The sequence below is a fragment of the Echinops telfairi genome, unplaced genomic scaffold (genome assembly GCF_000313985.2).
Source record: "Echinops telfairi isolate 266 unplaced genomic scaffold, ASM31398v2 ScPeMD7_7468;HRSCAF=8506_0, whole genome shotgun sequence".
Lineage (NCBI taxonomy): Eukaryota > Metazoa > Chordata > Mammalia > Afrosoricida > Tenrecidae > Echinops > Echinops telfairi.
This window is the reverse complement of record NW_022111369.1, coordinates 38,960,674-38,984,420: the sequence shown is the minus strand read 5'-3', so window position 1 is coordinate 38,984,420 and position 23,747 is coordinate 38,960,674. Positions and strand designations below refer to the sequence as shown.

Below are 23,747 nucleotides of genomic sequence, written 5' to 3'. Positions count from 1 at the left end.
TGGCAGTGAGGTATTAGTCAGTGCAGATTGTTTAAATTGATTAAAAAAATGATTAAATTTATTTTAAAAAATGAGGACCTGATGCCAGGGGCTTAAGTGGAGAGCAAATGTTTTGAGAATGATGAGGGAAATGAATGTACAAATGTGCTTTACACAATTGATGTACGTATGGATTGTGATAAAAGTTGTATGAGCCCCTAATAAAATGATTAAAAATGAATTCCATTAGCATATTTACCAAGTAAAGTCAAGTGGTTATGTGTGACCTTCTTTTATTCATTTTTGTTCTGCTTTAAATTTGCTCTCTAGTCTGTCACATTCCCATTTAGCTTTTGCCTAAGTAGATTATTTCTGAGACAGCTGTCTTACATTCTGATGTTCATTTGTCATCCTCAGTAGACAGTCCAAGATCCAGATGGGACAGAGCTGTAGCCTATCCATTTATATGATCAATTTTTAGAACGAGAGTGTGGCCAAAATGAGTTTGAGCATCTGTCTGGTGTTTGTATTACTCGTTAACACAGCACCCAAGTCCTCTCCTCTGTATAGTTGCAGCTGACTTCATCAGGGATCCACCAATTCAGATCACACATGCTTTGCAAGAGTAGACAACATACTGGGTCTGATTGTGATCATTTTAAACTCTACAAAAACTTAGTCATAACTAGATAAAAATCTTCTTGTATATAAAATAAAAAAACACAAAGAAAATATATATCTACTCTGTCTTAATATGGAGCTGGACACAGTATAGTGTCCCTCAGGCTTATTTTTGTGGTGAGGTGTTTAACAAATCCTTCATTTTTCTTTCATGTTGCATAGGATTGTATTGGGTATGTGTACCACAGTTTATATATTCATCCAATAATAGATAGATAAGGTTGTTTCCATCTTTTTGCTGTTAGGAGGTAATGCTATGATGAACATGTGTGTGTGTGTTCATGTCACAGATTTTATTTCTCTAGGATATATAACTAGTAGTGGGATTCCTAGGTCATATGATATTCTATATTTTACAGAAGCAGTCCTGGTAGTACAATGGTTAGCCCTTTTCTTCTAACCAGACAGTTTGAACCCAGCAGCAGTTGTGCAGGAAAAAAAATGCCTTAAATTCTGCTCCCATCAAGATTACAAGCTAAGAAACCCACAGAGACACTTTGACTCTATTCCAGAGGGTAACTATTTAAGAATTGATTAATCAGTACTGCAAGTTTTCTGTAGAAATTGAGGATATAGACAGTGAATGAAGCAGACACGGGTCTCCTTCCCATGAAACTTGTTTTTTTAAGTGGGATGGCAGACAGTAAAAACATAGGGAAAATTACTTTTGATAATTTTATGCTAGAAAAAAACAAACACAAAAAATCCTCACTGCCATTGAGTCAATAACACCTTATAGCGACCCTATAGGGGAGAGTAGAACTGCTCCTGGGGGTTTCTGAGAATGTCACTTTTTATACAAACTTAGTACATGGTAAAGAGTGAGGGGAACTCGCCAAAGGTTACTATGAAAATTTCCTCTGAAATAGTGACATTTTACGTACCATCTCAATAGTTAAGAGAATAATAGGAAAGATAAAGATCTTTCTAGGCAGAAGGAACAGTAAGTATAAATCCTTTACGTATTATTGAGATTAATTAGTGCAAAAAGCAATGCACTTAAACCATGAAAAGTGCTGAGAATAATAGTATGTGCTGAAGTTGGAGAGGTTAGCATGGGAAAATCATATATGACCTTTATGCATAGGTACATAATTTAGAATATATTCTAATGTGCCAATGGAAAAAAATCAAGCAATATTCATTATACTTGAGACTTATAAAAACCAAATCAAACCAAACTCTATTTATATAGAGTCAATTTCTACTCACAGTGGCCCTTTAGGATAGTGTAGAACTGACTCATGGTTTGCAAAGCTGAAATATATATAGAAGGACCCTTGATGGAAATTTCGTTAAGTACACAGCTACTAAACCAAAGATTGGTGGTTCCAGTGCATCAGCTGCTCTGGGGAAGAAAAGTGCTAATTCCATAAAGATTTGAAACCCCGTAAATCCCCTGGGATAGTTCTGCTCTGCCTCATAGGGTTATGATGATTTTGAATTTGCTTCAGTGGCTTTGGCTTTGGTGAATTTGAGTCAATAACCTCTCAGTTAGTAGTCGCAGGTTTAATTATTTTTATCATCCAGGGACTAAATTTAAGTTTTGGCACTGTCACTTCTTAGCTGAGTGGTTTGACAAATAACTTTAATCCCTGAAGGTCTCCTTCATCATTATATTTTCAGAATTAAATGAGATTTAAAGACACATTTCTTTAAAGACACTTACATAGAGCCATCCCTGTAGAAAATACCTCAAATGACTGCCATCATCATTAAGCTCCTTCCGGGCAAGGGTTCTATTTGACACACCATTACCTTCCCAAAATGGAGCCCAGTGATGATAAGACCGGGGCTATTTCTGAGTAAATAAGAGAGTGGTAAACAAAGGAATATTTTCCTATAGTTTGTTTTATTTTTAAGTGAAATTAATTTTATTTTTTTCCTCCTTCACTTTAATTGATTGCAATACATATTTTTAGATGCCTACCATGTTTCATGTTAGATGATAACCGCATACAAAAAGTTCACACTGGATGCTAGGAAATAATTTCAATATAGGTAAGAATTAGCTCAGGTTAAGTGATTATCGCAAATTTTCAAGTATTTCCTATCTGTAGCTTAATTAGAATCTTATCAAACCCAAATATAAATATCAAATCTTTATATAACAATACCAAAATTCTGGTATTATATGAAGAAGAATATAGCATCAGGACTGGAGGAAGGCAATCTGCAATATGCAAATGACACAACAATGCTGTATCATGCCATTTATATATTTTTATTAAAGTCATTGAAAATCAGTTAAGCAAGAAGTAATATGAGAATTTAGTGTTAGATAGATCCTTTTGACAGAAAAATGAATGAATATGATTTCTTTCTAGAAAAAAAGGTATGTATAGTAAAGCTTGCAAAGTAAAAAAATCAAAATCCTCACAACACTGGTAAACCGAGAAAACACTGAAGTGTCCTTTTTTCTCCGCCGTGGATTCACAATCAATGCTCATGTAAGCAGAATATGCAAGCTGAATGTTGAATAAGGAAGACTAAAGAAGAATGGCTGCATCTAGATTTTGGTGCTGGCAAAGAATATCGAAAGAAATGCCAAAATGACCAACAATTCTGTCTTGAAAAAAGTAGATACAGACTGCTCTTTAGATGCAAGGATGGCAAGACTTCATTTCACATCCTTTAGAGAGACCAGTCCCTGGAAAACAACCTCACACTTGGTAAAGTAGAGGGGCCGTGACAAAGGGGAAGACCTTGATAAGATGGATTGACACAGTGGCTCCGAGAGGAAGCTCAAAGGTAATCCAAATGGTGTGGATGGTGCTGCATTGGGCAGTGATTTGTTCTGTTGTACGTAGGTTCACTTTGAGTCAGACCTTATGTCATAGCACCTAACGATAAGGCTGGAGGGCTATGTAGACACCGTTTTATTCAGGAATAAATGGAGTGACAATATGGTGACAAAAGTATACAGCTTATCTTTTAGGTGATAATGAAAATTGCTATGGTAAGAGTCATAGAGAGTCACTAGGTCAAGGGTAAACTTTTAGAAAATTAATATGGGTTACATTTTATATAGTTATAGATTGATTTTATGAAACCACAAGTAGGCAAAGAAAGGAAATACCTAACAACAAAAATTATAATGGAAACTAATATTACTAAGTACAAACATTAAGTATTTACCAGTAAAAGGGCTCACAAATCAAACAACAGTATGATAGGTAAAGAAGAAAGCTCATTATTGTTAGATGCCATCAAGTTAGCTCTGACTCATATGACCCTTTGCACCTTAGAAGAGAACAATGCTGGCTCCTGGGCCATCCTCACCATTGTCATAATGTTTGAACCCATCTTTGCAGTCACTGTGTCAGTTTACTTGATCCTGGCTCTTCCTCTCTGCTGATGTTCCGAGCTATGGTAATGAATGGATGTTTGCAGGTCTGTCTTTCCATTTGGGGTCGCGTTTCATCTGGAGTGGAGCTTCTGAAAGCTTTGCCCCTCTAGGTCATTACTTTGAGAGGACAGCCCTACCCCAGTCCTATTTTGAGTACCTTTCAACTTGAGAAGGACCCCTGGTGGCATAATGGGTTATGCATTGGGCTGTAAACCACAAAACCACCAGCCACTCTGTGGGAGAAAGATGAGGCTTTCTACTCTCAGCCTCAGAAACTCAGAGGAAGGTTTATTCTGTCCTAAAGGGTCACTATGACTTGGAATCAATCTCATAGCACTGAGTTTGTTTTTCTGTGGGTTTTCTATGGTGAGGGGATCTGCTTCCAGTATATATTTGACAATGTTATACTTGTGTTAATTAAATTTCATTGACTAATTTTCAGGATTGACAACCTCTTCCTTCTTCCTAATCTCTTCTTCATCTGGAAGCTCTGTTAATACCTGCTTACTGTAGGTATTTAAAATGCCAGTGGTATAGCTTCCAGAATCACCGCAACACATAAGCCACCACAGGGTGACAAACAGACTGTGGAGCGGGGGAAGAAGAAATGGACTTACTAGTGATTTCATTCCACTTGGATTACCAATCCATGTTCATGGAAGAAATGTCCATGGAAAAATTTAATGCAAAGATCTTCACATTTTTTTAAAAGCCAGACGTCACTTTGATGAATAAGGAGCACCTGACCTAAGCCATGGTCTTTCCAACTACCTCATATGCATTTGAAAACTGAAATAGGAAGAAAGGGAAGAATTGATGCATTCAAATTGTGGTATTGGCAAAAGAAGATTGAATACACTGTGTACTGCCAAAAGAACAAACAAATCCGTCTGTAAAAATGGTGTGGCCCAAGCATCTGACCTCCTCGAACTTACTAAGGCAGAAGGAAAATCAAGATTAACAGCCCAGATACCTCTTCTCTCCATTCTTTTTTTTAACCGTTTCCGACAACTCCCCTCCCCATGTACTCTCCACTTTACTAATAATTCAATGTAATATCCATGGGAACTCACAACCATATTGAAGGTTGTGAGGTTTATTAGAGAAGTATCAGTACTTGGTGCTGTCTATGTGGCTCTAAATCATAGACACCCTATGTGTGAAAGAATGAAACATTGCTCAGTCATTTGCTGCCCTCACCATCACTGCTGTGTGTGAGCCCATTGTTGTTGCCATTGTGTCAATCCATCTCATTGAGAGTTGTATTTTTCTCTCTTTCGTCTGGCCCTCTCCTTCTTCAAGCATCATGTCATGTTCCACAATTGTTCCCTGATGTCATGTCCAAAGTATGTGATATGAAGCCTTATCTTCATTGTGGCTTAGGAGCATTCTGAGTGTACTTCCTTTGTTCTTCTGAGAGTCCCGGTTTATTGAATGTTCTTTGGTAACAGTCATTCAAAGGCATCCATTCATCTCTGTTTTCCTTCTCATTATCCAGCTTCTACACACATATAAGACGACTGAAAATATCATGGTAGTTTCATGACAATATCAGGCTCATCTAAGTCTTCAAAGTGACCGGTTTGTTGCTTAGTCCTTTTAAGATATCTTTTGCAGCAGATTTGCCCGATGAAATACATCATTTGATTTCTTGGCTTCTAAGTTATCATCAACAAGATTTTACTCATGTGTGGTATTCATGGTATTGTATAATAATTTTTGCATGCTATTTTTTGAAATGCGCAGCAATATAGCTTTCTTCAGTCAATTGTTCATATAGTCCCCTCCCTGTATTCATACATTTGTTGAAATATTTCAGTTGGTATTTGGTCGATTCTGTAGCTTGATTTTTGGCCAGTACCCTCAGTATAGTTTGGACTTAGTTCATTATCACTGGTTCTTTGAGCAGTTGTTGTTTCCTTAGTTGGTTGAATGTCTACTAATTCTTTAGAAGGCACTGATTACTTCCACCTCATTTTAATGCCTCTTGAATTATTCCATTCCCCCTCCCCTCTCCCAGAATCCCTTCAATATTGCAACTTAAGGCTTGATGTTTTTCTTTACTTCTTTCTGCTTGAAATAACTGCAGTTTTTCTTCCATTTTGGTTTTCTGATGCCAGGACTTTGGATACTTGATTACAGTGCTTACTTTATCTTGTTGATTTGCCCTTTGAATTATTCTTTTTGTGTAGGCAGGGTTATCTAGTGAAACAAAACCAGGACACTTATGATTATAAGTATATGTATGGATAGGTTTATACAGCATGAAAGAATATAACAGTTAATTAGTCCAAACAGCAGTACAGAGGGCTCAGTTCAACTCACTTCTATGGAACAGATAATATACTGGAAGTCCTTCAACTCACTAGGGCTTCCAGGTCCAATTTCAAGGAAGCCAACAGCTGAATCTTCCCTTGAGCAATGCAAGCAGAGTCCACCGATGGGCAGCAAAACAGCAGGGCTGGTTACTAACATTCAGCAGATCAGGACCTTAGCAAAGCAGGCCCAAATGGGATATTGAACTCAAGCAAGTCAGGATGACAGGACCCACCAGCCTCAAGCTCAAGCGATGTACACACCAGCAGTGTGGCAAAGCAGGTCTCAAAGGAACCTCAAGCTCTAGTGACAAGATCCATGCGTTGGCTTGTCGCACAGGTAGTGTAGCTCACAAGTTGTGGCAGAGAACTAGCTAAAGCATCCTCATGGTGGTGCGATCACCAGAGAGCAAGAGAGAGAGGGGCGGGCCTTGCAAAGCCATTTATCTATTTGCCCTCCAATCAAACTGTGACCTGATTAATCCTACATGTTCCTATTGACCACATTGGCACAATAAATCTACCCATCACCCTGATCAACTCTTTTATGTTGTTACTTCCTTTCAACTTAGCCTCTCTATATTTAAGATCATTTCAGAGTCTCTATTGACATCCATTTTGGTATTATTTTTCTTGTTGATTTTAATGACCTTTGTGTTTCTCATGTGTGACATCCTTGATATCATTCCACAACATATCTGCCCTCCAATAATTAGTCTTCAATTGCTCAAATCCATTCTTGACATGGTCTCTAAGTTTAAGTGGGATGTATTCAAGGTTCTATGTTGGTTCTCAAAAACTTGTTTTAATTTTCATCAGTCCAACTTGAACTTGCATGTGAACAATTGTGGTCCAATCCAGAGTCAATCATAAACCTTATGACAAGATACTGAGCTTCTCTGTATCCATAAATGGATTGCAAGGCTTTTTCATAGCCTGTTAGGTCTAGAAGATCTGCTGAAAACTGTGCCCCCACCCCCCTCCATGGGCCGCCCTATTGAAATATTGTTGGCATAGCTTCTAGCATCATAACAACACACAAGCCCGCACAATGTGACAAACTAACAGAAAAGTGAGCAGCAACAGGTTGAATTCAGGATCAGGAAAGGTCCAGGAGACAGTTTCTTCAGTCAAGAACAGCCTCCTCACAGGCTTGACCACAGGCAGGCCTCTTTCTGGCCCTTTCAGTTCCATTTGACTGGATGAGGTTTGACCTTGCAAATAGAAGTGCTACAAAGCTCTTCACACCAATAAGGGCCTTGAGGCACTCCACTCCACCACTATAGTGTGGCTCAAAATTGTACAACTCTCTTGCTCCATGGACCAGGAAGTCCCCTGCATCATCTTTTGGTTCTTTTACCACTGTTTTTTATTTTCCCTGGATCTCTTCGCTGTCATACCTCTTTATCTCCTGTTTCTAATAATTCCATCTTTGCAGGAACCCCAATTTCAAAGAACATACTTTAATCTCTTCTCTTCTTCTTGGCAGTGGTTAGGACCCCCTTTTTGCTTCTAGGGTGGCTCAATTTAAATGTGGAAGAATGATAAACTTGACAATTTTGTATACCTTAATTGGATTTTGTATTAGGATTTTGTATACCTTAATTGTGTGGTGCCACATCCACAAGTGTATAATGCATTTGTTTACATTAGTAGCAAGCTATCTGTTCTACCTGATGGACTATAAGCACCTCAATTTCACAGTCTCACCCACTTCTTTTGGTTGGAGTTACAAATACTATGCTGAAATGACACAAAAACCTTGGTAATGGACTTAAGTATACAAATAATCATGAAAATGGCTTAAGATTAGCAACATTTTATTGTATTATACATAAGAGGGGGTACCCAAAGAAACTGGAATTGTTTTTCAAAGCTATGTATTTATTTATTTTTTTACAAAACAACTTATCACCTTCCAAGTACTCTCCATTACACTTTATACATTTGTCAAATCTTGAAAAGATTCCATTCTTGAAAAGCTTTTTCAAGCTCATCTGTTTGGATGGCTGATAGCACTTCCCTCACTTTTTTCTTCACTTCCTTTATGTTGTCAAATTGCTGTCCTTTATGTCCCTCTTCATTCAGGGAAATAAAAAGAAGTCTCATGGAATGAGTTCAGGTGAAAGTCTCATGGAATGAGTTCAGGTGAGTCTGGTGTGTGAGCCAAGAGAGGCATGACAGTTTTTGCCAAAAACTGGAGCACTGAGATGGCTGTGTGAGCAGGTGTATTGTCGTGGTTGCAAAACCAGTCCCCCATTTGTCACAAATTGGGTCTTTTTGGTTGCATACTGTTACACAATCTTTTCAGAACTCCTACATAGAAAGGTTGATTCACAGTCTGACCTCATGGAATGAACTCCAAATGCATTTCCCCCTCACATCCAAAAGCCACAAATGAATATTGCCTTGATCACTGATTTCATTTGATGCGCTTTTTATGGGGTGAGGTAATGATGGCATCTTCCACAGGCTTGATTCATGCTTGCTTTTGAGGTCTTAAGAATTGCACCATGTCTTATTGTCAGTAATGACCTTGGGAAGAAGTCTGGGCTGCTTCAGAGCTGTCTTTCAGAGTACAGCATGTTTACACTTGAGGCTCTTTTTCCTGGTCAGTCAGAAACCAAGGCACAGATTTCGCTGCAACCCTTCATATTCCCAGATGTTCCATTAAAATTCACTGAACTGTGCTCCAAGATAGTCCATATAACTTCCCTATCTCTTCAATGGTCCATCTTTGGACTTCGAGCACAAGTGACGAACTTTGTTGACATTTTATTCCATTCAGGAAGTTGATGGATATCAAGAACGAGGTTTGCCATCAGTCGATATTTCACCTTTTTTAAATGACAAAATCACTTGTATACTTGAGTTTTTTCCCATAGTGCTGTCCTTGTAAGCTGTGTTCAACATCACAACAGTTTCTGTGGCATTTTTCGTGAGCAGGAAACAAAATTTCATAGCTGCACACTGTTCTTTTAAATCAGCCATCATAAAAAAAATAAGGTTGAGTGAGATTGCTTTTATGAAAAAATTCAGTGACCAGAAAGACGTCACTGGGGGCAATAAGTCAGAGTTGCTCAGTGCTCACCTAGAGGGGAAATGGGTACTATGGAAGCTCTGCCCAGCAGAGCTTTTTCCATTTTGGGGGTACTCCCTCGTAAAGGCACCATAAGTCTGAGCAAATTCTACAGCAACTAGCAGTAACAACAGTAGGAAGACTCCTTTATTATGTGTTAGCCACTGTTCTAAGCGCTAGCATGCATTATCTCACTAGACTCAAAACTAAGTAAGCCTAGTATTGTTTTTACCTACATATCCTACAAGAGGAAACTTAGACTTGAGGGGCTCAACTTGGGGAGTGACCTTGAACCCAGGATTTTCTGGTACCCAGATTTATGCTGTTAAAGACCATGCTTTTTTTTTTTCTCTTCCTTTCATAGTTACAAGAAAGGGGATACGGAATGATGCTCCTAAAAACTAAAAATGAGACTTAGGCTTGAGAGCATGAATGGATGAGTATCAGCTCATTGAGAGTAGGATATAAAATTCCTTGGGTTTGGTTAGAATATAAGATATTAAATGAGCAAGAGATTATAGAAAATATATTTTAAATTACTCTGCCTTTGTGGAGTTAGAAAAATTATTTGTATTAAAAATATGCCTAGATTCAAATATTCAATTTACAAGCATCTTACAAGTCGTACAAGCTATTTATTTTTCTTTTTCAAAACTATTTCTTTCTTTTTCTTTTTCAAAATGATTCCAATGTATAGAAAATGCTAAGACTCCTTTGGCAAGGTGATATTGAAAGTAATAACTAAAAGTATTCATTATAGATGTGAATCACTTATCTACAGTGATTCCAGGCAAGAAACTCAGTGATACTTGCTGGTCTCTCTCTCTTTTAGTTTGAATGTGATTAATAAGGTAATTGTTAGCAGAAACCATTTCTCTTATAGCAATGTTGGTGGGCTTCAAAATCTCTTGCCCTTAAATGACTACCCTCCCGCACCCAACCGTTGCTTTTAGTTATGGATCTTTTTAAAAAAAATCCTATTTGATTCATACCAAGTTTATAAAACAGAAAGTGTGCTTCAACTTTTTATAGGCAAATGAAATAAAATGGTTATCAACAATGAACTTGCCAACGTGATACTGTTAATCAACTGTTTAAATGACTCAAATCGTGTGCCAAATACCTGCCATCTCGTGAAGAAACAGTTTATGTTCTTTGTATGTGGCTAGATTTTATTCCCGAGAGATCTGACGCTATGGGGCTGGAATTTAATTTTTATGTGGTTAGGAATGATATTAAGTTCTAGACAAGCTGCTGGGACATATCTTTCCAAACAGGTGGGAAAATGAGGTGGGGTGGAGAAAACCTCAGTGATGTTGAAGAGATTCATAAATAGATTTACTTTTAAATGTCCTTTCAAAATTATCCTCAGCCTTTTTCAGTTACTCTAGGGGCATACAAATTTAGGAAGCACCCATTATGTACTCTGTACAATTTTCTTCTGGTTAATTTGGAAAACATATTTCAATGTCTGTAAATATCTTCTCCTTTTTTTCCCGGAAACACTCTTCACATATATTTTGTGAATCCTTACTTAGTTTATAGCACTTCTAACCTTCTGTTCTAAAAGACAGTTATCATATGGCATAGAATATTTCTCTTGGAAATGCTGAAGTAATTAAAAATGCTTCTTAGCCTTCCTGTGTGTCACTGAGCTGTTTCTGAAGTGGAATGGAGATAAATCCATTACCAAATGTCTAAAGGGTTGGCATCAGTGTAGGTTAAGCTGTGTATCAGCTGAGGAGAACAGGGCACTTTAGATAAGACCATACAGCCACTTGTATTTATCCCTTTCAAAGTTTTGACTACTAAGACATATTCTGGAATTGTATTGAATGTTGTTTCCTGACCATCTTGCCTTACGATAACTGCTAAATAAAATTTTTTAAAATGCACCTGAAAACCTCATTTATTAACTTTTTAAGCATAGGTATATAGTCTTAATTCAATTTGTTTATTAATCATTTTATCTTAAATTAACTTCTAGAGCTGTTCCAAATCTTGCCTTAGGGAGGAAATAAACCTCATCAGAAAAAAATTTAGATGTTTTCAGTTGAGTCTGTATCAACATGGTACTTTAAAAAGTCTCTCTGAATAGCTTTGGAAAAGGATGACATAGTGGCAGAAAAATAGCTTAATTTTTCTGGAAAGATATCAGGGAAATAAACTTCTCTAATTACATACTTCCTAGTTAGATCAGCCTTCAACTAGACATTTGAGGAAGCTTCAAAAAGCTCACAGAAAAATAGAAGTGAAAGGTAATAACGTTTTTACAAAATGTTTTGACCTCCCTTTGTATACTCAGCTACCCCTTCCCTATGTATAGAACTGGTTTTGCTTTCTATGAGCTATCTTGACTTAGTGCACCTAAGGAGGAAACTCCAGTTGCCCCTTAAGAAAAACAGCATATATCCACTTATAAAGAAGCCAATGTGAAATATTAACCAAGTTAATTAATATCTATAGTTTTCTAGTTCATTAAACTGAAATCATTCTGACTAGCAGACTGTGTTTGATTGGATCTGGATTGGCTGCTCTGTTCCATATCCCATAACCTCAGAGGAAATGGCAGCAGCGGAATGGGCCGCTCAGAAGAATAATCTAACTTGCTGGTTGTATCTGCTTAGAGATAGACAAGGGGTAATATAGTATTTAGGTTATTGAAAACCAAATTCATATGACGCGCATATCCTCGTCAATGAGGGTGGCACGTGATGGAGACCCAATGCCCATCTCTAGACAACTGGACATACCTTGCAGAGGGGTAGTGGGGAGATGAGCCACTTAGGGTACAGTATAGCAATAATGAAACCCACAACCTTCCTCTAGTTCTTAAAGGCTTCCTCCCCCCAACTACCAGGACCCCAATTCTGCCTTGCAGACCTGTTTAGACCAGAGAATGCACAGCAGTACAGATGAGAATTGGAAACTCAGGGAATCTAGGACAGATGAACCTCTCAGGACCAGGGGTGACAGTGGTGAAACCAGGAGGGAAGGGGTGTGTGGAAAGGGGGAATTGATCACAGGGAGCTACATATAACCTCGTCTCTGGGGGACGGGCAGCAGAGGGGTGGGTGAAGGGAGACGCCGGACAGTGTAATATACGATACAATAATAATTTATAAATTATCAAGGGTACATGGGGGAGAGGGGAGGAGGAAGGGAGGGGGAAGGGAAAAAGGGAAAATGAGCTGATTCCGGGAACCCAAGAGGAAAGCGAATTTTGGGAATAATGAGGGCAACAAATGTATAGATGTGCTTTACACAATTGATCTATGTATTGTGGTGAATTGTATGAGCCTCAATAAATTGATTTAAGGTTTTAAGATTAAAAAATTTAAAAAAATAAAACCAAATTCAATGCCACTGAACCAATTTTAACTCACACTGCCTCATCTTTTCCTCTCAAAGCTTCTAGTAGGTGTGAACTCCTGATTGGAGTTTGACAGAAAGATAATGATAACCACTCCTCCCCTCTGTGCAGGAGCATAGCATTGTTCTTTTGACCAAAAATGAAATGCTGAGCTTGAGTCAGACTGTGTGCTGTATGTGAAATAGAAAAACCAGGAGCCCCCCATAGGAATACCTAGAGATTTGTCTGTACTCTCTAGATCACTTCTTTGTTCTCTCCCCCTCCAATCTGCTACCTATGAAAAGTCTAGGGTCCCACCGTTACCCAGGAGTCCCTCTACAGCCACCCACCTAGCTAAATTTCAAGTGTTCCTATAAGCACATAACTAATTTTGTCATTTTCCGTATCCACAGGAAATAAAACTGAATCTCTGTTTACTTATCACAGAGCAATGTCATCTGCTTTCTAATCTAAAAACTAGATAATATGGTAGACTAATCCAGCCATTCATTTTAGAAATGGGGTAAAAGTAGATATTTCTTCTCTCCAATCCCTTCCCCTTAACTGATGGTAATTTTGTGAAAACATGCTTTGCCTTTGTTGTCTGTTCTGGGACTGCGTTTTAAAGACTTCAGAGAAGATGTACATATAAGCAGACACTTTTGGCCCTCCAGAAGAGGACCATCTTTTGTAATGGTCGTCTATTTTTGCCCCATTTTTAAAAAGAATGCTCACAGAAAGAGTCATATTTCAGGAAGCCCAAAGCAGATCTTGAAAGTGATTGAAGGCAGTTACTTGTGAATCTCTAAACCAGTGTCTCATTTATTAATGGCTAAGCTACACATTTCTTTTCACTGTCATTTTATGTGAAATATAACATGAAAGATTCAATTAGGATAGTGGCAAATTAAACTGAAATAAGTCATTCTGTAGTAAAGACATGGATTATTATATTCAGTAGTAGGGCAGAATCATGTAATAAAGAGAAGTGATAGTCATAGAAAACTATAAGAAAGTAAGACATAGTAACTGATGTCTCATGTACCCATTTTTCTGAATTTATGTTCTGTTCATCCTTTAGTAGTTCCAGATGTTTGTGAAGGTTTTATTGACTTCCCTGAAGCTGCAATAACCCACTGAGTATGCTTAATTTAATTTCTTTAAATTAAGGGCTTTCCAGATTTTTGTACGTTGTTTTAATTTTCAGTCCTTTCCTGTATTATCCCCCTACAACTAATTCTAGGCACCCTGGTGTAGGAGGTTACACATTGATATGCTAACTTGAGATTAGCAGTTCAAAATTACCAGGTGCAACATGAGGGAAAGATGAGGTTTTCCTGCTCCCCTAAAGATTTGTTGTTGTTAGGTGCCATTAAGTCAGTTTCAACCCACAGCAGCTATGTGCACAACAGAAGGAAACACAGTCCAGTCCTGTTCCATCCTCACAATTGTTCCTACACATGAGCCCATTGTTGTGGCCACCGTTTACAGGCTTGGAAACCCACAGGGGAAGTTCCTCATTGTTTTGTAGGGTTGCAATGAGTCAGAATTAACCCAATGGCAGTAATGGAGTTTTTGAGTTTGATGTGGGAGAAAAAATACATGCTGAAACTACTGGCCATAAGTTTCCAAACCCATCAGGTACTCCTATGGAGAAACATGAGGCTATATGCTCCGATAAAGATATTCAGTCTCAGAAACCCTGTACAGTATAGAGTTGTTATGTATTGGAATTTACTGGATGGAAATCGGTTTGATTTTTGATGTGGGAGACAACCCTGGCACCTACTTCTAAAAAGATTTCATCAGAAGCCCACTATCTCTAGTCAATTTTAACACACAGTGGCTTAAGCATTTCTGATACTGTAAATCTTTATGGGAGCAGGAAGTCTCAACATTCTCTGGAGGAGTGCTCAGTGTGTTTGACTGTGGAACGTGTTGACGTTGACAAGTCCAGTGCTCACAAGGACTCCTTTCTTTAAAGATTAGAGCCAATCAAACCAACCAAATAAACAACAGAAAGACAAACAAAAAACAGCCCCATCAAGGAAGTTGTACTCTGTCACAGGAGGTTGTAAGTAGTCAGAAGGAATTTAGTTAATGAATAACTCAACCACTCAACCACCAAAAAAGAACAAGTATAGTTCCCTGCAAACATGCTGTCTTTTCACACCATCATGTTCTGTCCCTCCTATTTATGACTCTAAGTTCATCTTTCATCTACATATCCATCTTATTTGCTTCATATATCTAGATCAATAAAAATTAGAAGCCACTAGGAAGTGTGAAGGAAAGAGAAGGTCTATTAGAGTTTGCTATTGAAAAGAAAGACAAAGATGAAATGAAACCGAGAGGCCATAGAAGTTTCATTTGCCTTCCATTTATTTACTCTAATTATTTTATAGAAATTTCATACTGATAGACATAAATTCCTAGAGAGGAGACTATTGTAGGTCCTGAGAAATACAGTTTGATGGAGAAAACTGTGTGGGCAATGGTGTCAAACTGCCTCCAGAGTACAGTCCAACTTCCGGCGTAGCCATGGCGGGGAATGATACTACAAACCCGTCGCAGCTGCTGCCTCTAGAGCTTGTGGACAAATGTATAGGATCAAGAATTCACATTGTGATGAGGAGTGACAAGGAAATTGTTGGCACCCTTCTAGGTTTCAATGACTTTGTTATTATGGGATTGGAAGATGTCACTGAATTTGAAATCACACCAGAAGGATGAAGGATTACTAAATGAGATAAGATTTTGCTAAATGGAAATAACATAAAAATGTTGGTTCCTGGAGAAGGACCTGAAGTATGAGTGGATTTTCTTGACTTATGTTTGCTTCTGTTTTGTTAATAAAAGCCACTATATGGATTTTTAAAAACTTTTTAATCTTAAGATACTATGATGCTAAGCTTCCCGTTAAAGGGAAACACTTTGAAGATGCACTGTAAATGCCCAATTTTTTGAAAGGTAATCATGATTATATTGGGAGAACAAAAAGTTAACAGTTTGTTGTTTGAAGATGAAAATAAAGGTGTTTTTGGTTAAAAAAAAAGAGTAAAGTCCAGATGCTCCATGATAACGCATGACATGAAGAATGAAAGGTTACTCACACAGAGGAAGATAAGGAATGGTTAAAGGGAAAGAATTTGAGTATGAGTATGAATTTACTCAAAGATGATGGCCTGCACTCTTTAATACCATTAATCCCTGAAAATGAGAAATGCACAGTTGGAGGCAAAGAGTTGAGTAGAAGAGTTCTGGAAGTGCTATCATGGGGAATAAGACACACTGTCCAATGAATTCAAGGAATGCAGAGTTAAATTGAAGGCATAGTTGAGATTAGATATATATATAGGGATGATTCTAGTTGCCCTTAGGAATTTAATATCGTGTTCATTTCCAAGAGTAAGACATGAAGTTGTACAGTTATATTTTATGGTGAGGTTCATGATAGAGCAGATACTGGGCATAATTATAAGACAGTGTTATTGTTGGCAAAAGATCAGACATTCTTTAAATTGCGGAAGCAGCATGCCATTCTTTAGGCCTTTAATTATAATCAAATGGATACATATTGGTTGCCAAAACAACTAAGATAATATTAGTCCTGACTGCTGTAGACAGAACTGAATCTGCAGACGTAGGAAAGCAATATTAGAGGCTGTTAGTCAACTAAATCATTCTGTTTTTTAAATGCTCGCTACAGTAGTTTTTCATTAAAGGAGTTATCAGTTGAAAAGAGTTAAACCTACAGAATTGAATGCTCAATTAGCATTTTAGATGTATTGGGAGGGATTACAGCTATTGTTTTTAGGGTCTTATACATATAAGCTTAACTGGAGCTTGGTTTTACAATGAAGTCGGGAGTGATGGGCTCACTTGAGGGGAAAGGCACTGATAGTTTTGTCTTCGAAGAGAGAAATATGGATCCTCCCCTTAGCTGCATACCCCCAATTGTAGTGACCAGAGAAGTACTAAGATCTCTAAATCGACCCCAACAATTATGATTACTTAAACAAATAGAAGTTTATTCCTAGTTCATAAAATAAACTTCTGATAAATTTAGTTTTATCGAAGAGTAGAAGATGTTGTCTTAGGTTAAATTCTCTTAATATATATGTATATGTATGCAAGGCAATCCATTCAATACAACTATCATCTCAATTTGATCACCAGCTACAAAAGCTGATGATTAAAAAATTGAAGAATTTTACCAACTTCTTCAGTCAAAAATTGATCAAACATGCGATCAAAATGCATTGCTAATTATGGGCTATTGGTATGCAAACAGGCAGGAATAGTAGTCAGAAAATATAGACTTGATGATAGAAACAAAGCTGGAGATCATATTATAAAAAATTTTAAGACCAATTATTTGGCCACAGCAAACACTTTTTTTTTCCAGCAATCCAAAAGAAAATAATACACGTAGACTTGTCTGGGTGAAATACATAGAAATCAAATTGAATACATCTGTGCGAGAGAAGATGGAGAACTCAATATCAGCAGGTAAAACCAGGGGACAGGTAAGGGACAGACCATCAATTGCTTATATGCAAGTTAAGGTTAAAGCTGAAGAGAATGAAAATAAACTAGTCAGCGAGAGCAAAAATACAACCTTGAATTTATCCCACCTGAATTTTGAGAACATCACAAGAACAGAGTTGAGGCATTGAATCCTTACAATCGCAGACTTGATGAGCTGTGGGAGGACATCAGGATGAAAATTAAAGATCATTAAAAATACAGAAATGAAAGAGAAGAGGCTCTGAAACGTACTCTAAATCTTAGAGCAGCAAAAGAAAGTACAAAGTTAGATGAACAGATGATTTAAAGTTCAGCTCAAGAAGACAAAGTTGTCTCGAGTGAAAATATGCAAGTGAAATGTGCAAAGACCTAGATTTGGAAATCCAAAAAAGAAAGAACATTCTCAGCTTATCTGAAACCGAAAGAATGCAAGAAAATTCAAGTGTTGATGTTCAATCTAGAAAGGCTCTATGGGCAAAATACTGAATAATGCAGCAAGCATCCAAGGAAGAAGGAAATAATATACAGAGTCACTATACCAAAAAGAACGAGTCTACATTCCACCAGTTCATGAGGTATCATATAGAGAAGAATCAATGGTGGTTAAGCAAGAAGTTCAAGCTGCGCTGAAAGCATTAGTCAAAAACAAGATTCCAGGAATTGATGAAATATCATTTAAAGTGTTTCAACAAACTCATGAAGAACTGGAAGCACTTCATCTATGCCAGGAAATCTGGAAGACAACTACTTGGCCAACTGACTGGAAGGGATTCATATTTGTACCCATTCCAAGGAAAGGTGACCCAATACAATGCTCAAACTACAGAACAATATCACATGCAGGTAAAATACTTTTTGCTGAAGATTATCCAATACAGGTTGCAGTATGTGTTCACAGGAAACTCCCTGCAGTTGAAGACAAATTCAGAAGAGGACATGGAGCAAGGGCTATCATCACTGATGCCATATGGATATTGGCTCAAAGCAGAGAATCCCAGAAGGAGTTTACTTGTGTTTCATTAACTATGCAAAGGTATTAGACTGAGTGGACCATAATGAAATGTGGAGAAGCTTGAGAAGAATTGGAATTCCAGGGCACTTAATTATGCTTATGAGGAACTTGTACATGGATCAAGAGGCAGTTGCACAAACAGAAAAAGGAATACTGCATACTTTCAAATTAGAAAAGGTATGAGTCAGAGTTGTATCCTCTTACCATATTTATTAAAACTGTGTGTTGAGGAAATCATCAGATACTTTGGCTAATATGAGGAAGAATGTAGCACCAGGATTGAAGGAAGGCTTATAAACAAGTGTGATATACAGGAGACATAATCTTGCTTGCTGAAAGTGAGGAAGACTTGAAGTATTTGCTGATGAAGATGAAGGACTGCAGCCTTGTTATGGATGACGTCTCAATATCAAGAAGACAATAAACCTCACAGCTAAACCAACAGGTAACATCATGATAAAGGAGAAAAGGTTGAAGCGGTCAATGATTTTGTCTTGCTTGGATCCATACTGATTGCTCATGGACACAGGGGTGAAATGACCAAAAGACCAATTGCATTAGGTAAATCTGCGCACAAGACCTCTTTCAAATACTGAAAAGCAAGGACGTTACTTTGAGGACAAAGATGGGCCTGGGTAAAGCCATGGTATTTGCAATGGCCCAAAATGAATGTGAAAGTTGTAACAAGTACAGAAGATCAAAGAATAATTGATGTATTTGAATTGTGATGCTGCCCACGAACATTGAAAATACCACGGACTGCTAAAAGGACAATTGATCTGTCTTGAAGTATGGTCAAGTGCTCCTTAGAGGCAAGGATGGCAAGGTTTCATGGTATATACTTTGGACTTACCATCAGGAGATACCAGTTCCTGCAGAAGGACAGGGTGCTTGGTAAAATGGAGGGGCATCGAAAAAGAGGAATCCTTTCAAGGAGAACGATGGCACGGTTGCAGCAACAGTTGGCTCAAGGATAGGAACAATTGTGAGATGGTACAGGACTGGACAACATTTCCTTGTTATTTATAGGGTGACTATGGTAGGAATCAACTCGACGGTACCTAAGAAGAACAACAACCAAGAATAGGGATATTGATTTTGTTAAGGTATTGCGAGTTTGCATGTTTTCTTCATTAAAATGCGTACTCCATAAAACCCACTGTCATTGAGTCAATTCTGACTTACGGTGACCCCATAGGACACAAAGAACTGCCCCTTTGGGTTTTGAGACTTTAACCTTTAAGAGAATAGAAAGTCTCTTCTTTCTCCCTTGGAGTAGCCAGCAGTATCAAACTGTTAACCTTATGATTAGCAGCCCAATGAGTGCATCACCACTATGCCACCAGGGCATATATATATGAATAATTTTAATTGAAAAAACATTGCAGCCATACGAAAACACATACTCTATGGATGCCATATTTTATGCACTAAATAATTATTCTTGCTTGATAAAAATATGGGTATTACTTGTTGATTGTCAAGTTGGCTCCAACTCACAGAGACCTCAGAGTACCAGTATAGCAAAGGTCCACAGGCATTTTCATGATTGTTGGTATATTTGAGTTCTTCATATATATATAAAAGGATCTCATTAAGAGTTTTCCTGCTTCCGCTGACCCTCTACCAAAGATGTCCTTTGCTGTCAATTACTTTTGACTACATGGAAAAATGAGAAATGTAAAGTCTTACCATTCTTGTTCTTCTGCAGGGCATTCGGAGTGCATTTCTAAGACTGATTTGTTCTTTCTTAGGAAAGTTCACCGTATGTTCATGATATTTGTCCAATAACATAATTCGAATGCACTAAATCTTCTGTCTTCTCTTTCAATTTCCCAACTTCCACGTGTGCCAGGTATGATATGGGTTTCTTTGGAATTTTCAAAATTCAGATTAGACTCCCTCTGTTGTGCAAATCTGAATTCAAATGTAAACTCTCATAAGAAACTGTATTCAGATGCATTCTTTAAGACATGGCATCATTACTGCTGCGTTTGTTTCATGTGGCCTGTGTTATATCTTAAGCAAAAATTTTCCCTTCATATTTGAAAGTTGAGTTTGTGTGAACATATTTCAAAAGACTGAACATTTTAATTAAGTCAAATGAGGAGATGCCAGAATCACTGTACTATCTCAGGACAAAATGAAAAATTATTTCTGTGACTAAGTCTTGGCCTCACCAATTAGTACATTCTTCAAGGAATGTACTTGGCCTACATAAAAACCTTCAGAGAGGAAAACAAAAATTTAAATTAGATGTTAAATCATTATCATAGGGAAGACACTATCCCTGTTTAACACCTTCCCCAGCTTCACAAATCGTTGATAATCATGGACATTGATATATTAAAGTATAACCTGAAACAGGTAGAAAGTTTTAAATTTTTTATAGTTACATTAAAATGTTTCTTACTTAGACATAGGTTTGGGTGCATTAAGGTGTGTGCACTCAGGTGTGTCTTGAATGTGAAGTTAACATACATTATGATTGTGTTCCTTTGTTTCCCGTTATATATATTTGATGGAGTGATATTTACTTAATGGTTGTATGTCACAGCTTTGAAAATATGTTTATATGTTATTAGTTTTGTACATGGACCCCTTTTCTTGCTGTTGAGCACCCTGAATGGGCTTTAACCCAGCAACTCTGTGTGCAACAGAACATCCGGTGCCATCCTTACAGTTGTTCTCTTTGAGCCCATCGTGCTGCCGCTGTGTTAATGCATCATGTTGAAGGTCTTCTCCTTGGCTGACCCTCTGCTTTACAAAGTGTGATGCTCATATGAACATGAACCATTGTTTTGATCAATTATTTTTAAAGATCAACCAAACTGGTTGGTATTAACTCCAACTCATAGCAACACTATAGGAGAGAATAGGGCTGCCCCATAGTTTCCAGCACTATAATTCCTATGGAAGCAGACTACCATATCTTCACAATATCTTGTGGGTCTGAACAGCTGACCTTTTGGTTTGCAGCAAAGTACTTAACCACTTCACCAAATGATCATGTATAGGCCTACCCAAATATCTCTATTGTATGGAAATATTTCATGAACCATAATTAACTGGATTTCATTAAAATGTGGATTTATCATTAAATAAAATGTGGAAAAATAAGTACTCCCCAAAGGAATCCCTATGTACTGCTACACACATCATACATCAAGGAACAACAGGAGAGCATAAATCTTCCATCGAAACTTAAGTAAAATAATAAATGTGACATTAATATTTTGTGACCTTCCAGATTAATATTACATCTTAACTCTATGTGGACACATAGGAAACCTGACCAATAGCACATGCCTGATTTGCCTTTGAAGTGAACATGCAGGCTCCTAAATGAGCTGCCAACTGAAGGTTGCATGCCAAATCTGACCTACTGCCTATTTTCAGAGGGCCTGTGGATCAGGAATACTTTTCATATGTTATATGTGTGAAAAGAACAAATCAAAAGAACAACACTTCAACACAAGTGAAAATTATTTTATAATTACATTTAAATATCCATAAATCACATTTAAGTATCCATAGAAACTTTATTATAAGCTGTGAAATGTGAATATTATGTAATTTTCGCTTCATGAAAAAAAACCCTTTCACCTCTGTGAATGTTATTTATGGCTACATGTGCTCTATACAGGCCAGATTGACTAACATCCCAGAGACCATGTGTGCTCTCATCACTGCACTGCTGCTCAGTGTGCTACCAAACGCCATGATTATAGTACTGCAGCATTTCAAATACTGTCTGTATGGTCATATGATATTGTCAGCACATTTTATTATTTATACAAGGATATTATGTTTTTGATGTTGCTTATCTGCCAGTTGACTTTAAGTCATAGAGACCCCATGATACCCAATAGGACTTTCCCATAGTATTATTCAGGCTGCATTTTTTATAGGAAGGAGACTTGGTGGCTCAGTGGTTAAGCACTTGTTTGCTAACCGAAAGGTTTTTTATTGGAACCCACGAGTTGGTCCATGGAGAATAAAACTCCTCCCTGCTCTAAGGTCACTGAATAAACCAGAAGGCTGTGTTAGGTTGGCTTCTCTACAGAGATAAACCAGTGATGCTTAAGGGTGTGTGTGTGTGTGTGTGTGTGTGTGTGTGTAGAGAAAGTGAGCAAAATTTATGTTAAAAAATGGCTCACACAATTGTAGAAGTCAGCAAGCCCAGTCTGGTTCCAAGTCCATAGATCCAAATGTTAAGCTGGTGGCTTCTTCTGACTCATGTAGCTTTGGGGCTGATGAAGCTAAGGTCAGCAAGAACACCATAGCCTGGTGTCTGCTGAGGCAGATAAATCCAAGGTCAGCAAGTAAGGCTTTTGTTGGAGAGGGAAATGAATCCAAGGTAAAGAGGTCAGATGGCAGACCACTGATGGCTCTCAGAGTAGGCAGGCAATATGGTTCCAGTTCAAAGAACCAGAGGTCAATAAGTCAGATTAAAAAAAAAAAAAAAGCAAACAAACTTTTCCACACCATCCACTTATACAGAAAGTAGACTAACCTCACACTCCTGGGGAAACTTCCATTCAATTGGATCTGGGCTGTGACCTGAGGAAGAAGGTTGCACTCCTTCCTAATTTTACAACTGCTTGGCTGCTTGCAGTAGATTTCTTGATGGTGTTGATTGCATTACATTAGGTCATAACATGAGTGATTACAAGGCTTAAACTGACAAACCACTGAAAATCCTGACCTATGTAAATAGATACACACCCTAATTATCACAATGATAATGGGTTGTTTTTCGGTTTTGTTTTCATTTTAATCATGAGGGGAGCAGATTGTCAAGTCTTTCTACTGCAAAGACTCTGGTGAGTTAAACCACAAAATTTTCAGTTGTGCCGCAAGGGCTCTGTAAACAACACTATAACAAAATAAACAAGCAAGAACAAAATATGTTGTAGTGTAATCAATTCCCACTAATAGTGATCCTTTAGAATGGACTAGAACTGCCTCAAAGGGTACTGCCTCCAACTCTGTAAATATACATATGAAAGCTGAGTGGCAATATTTCTCTCATGCTATATAGCTGGTGTCTTTAAACTCTGACTTTCCAGTTAGGAGCATAGCACTTTAACCAATGCACCACCAAGCTCCTTAATTTACACTGTAGCTCTGGTAAGAGAATACACTGTAAGTCAGCATCACCATCACCAGAATACATGCTCATTGTGGAGTTCTCTCTCCAACAATCTTCTCTACTTTTGTGATCCAGATAGATTCTATAATCCATTGTATTGGCTACACAGAACTCACAGATAATATTCACGATTAAAAAATTTATTTAGGAAATTTAGAGCTTTCAATGGAAATGAGAAAAGCTCAGGATAGAGTTGTTTATCAGGACACATACCCAGGGACAAGGGAACAACAAGAGATCCAAATTGGTGGGGAGGTAGGTGTGGGAGACCTGGTAGGGCATGATCAAGGGGAAC

The 23,747-nt window shown here is 37.7% G+C and overlaps 2 protein-coding genes across 2 annotated transcripts in view; both read left to right on the top strand.

The window, feature by feature from the left end:
• CFAP299 (cilia and flagella associated protein 299) overlaps nucleotides 1-23,747 on the top strand; it is a 683,777-nt gene that overhangs the window by 365,441 nt on the left and 294,589 nt on the right. The gene's annotated exons all lie outside the window — the stretch shown is intronic.
• LOC101646354 (U6 snRNA-associated Sm-like protein LSm5) lies at nucleotides 15,297-15,569 on the top strand. Its single transcript, XM_045284295.1, is given in 1 exon segment — nucleotides 15,297-15,569. A coding segment is annotated over 1 exon segment (273 nt).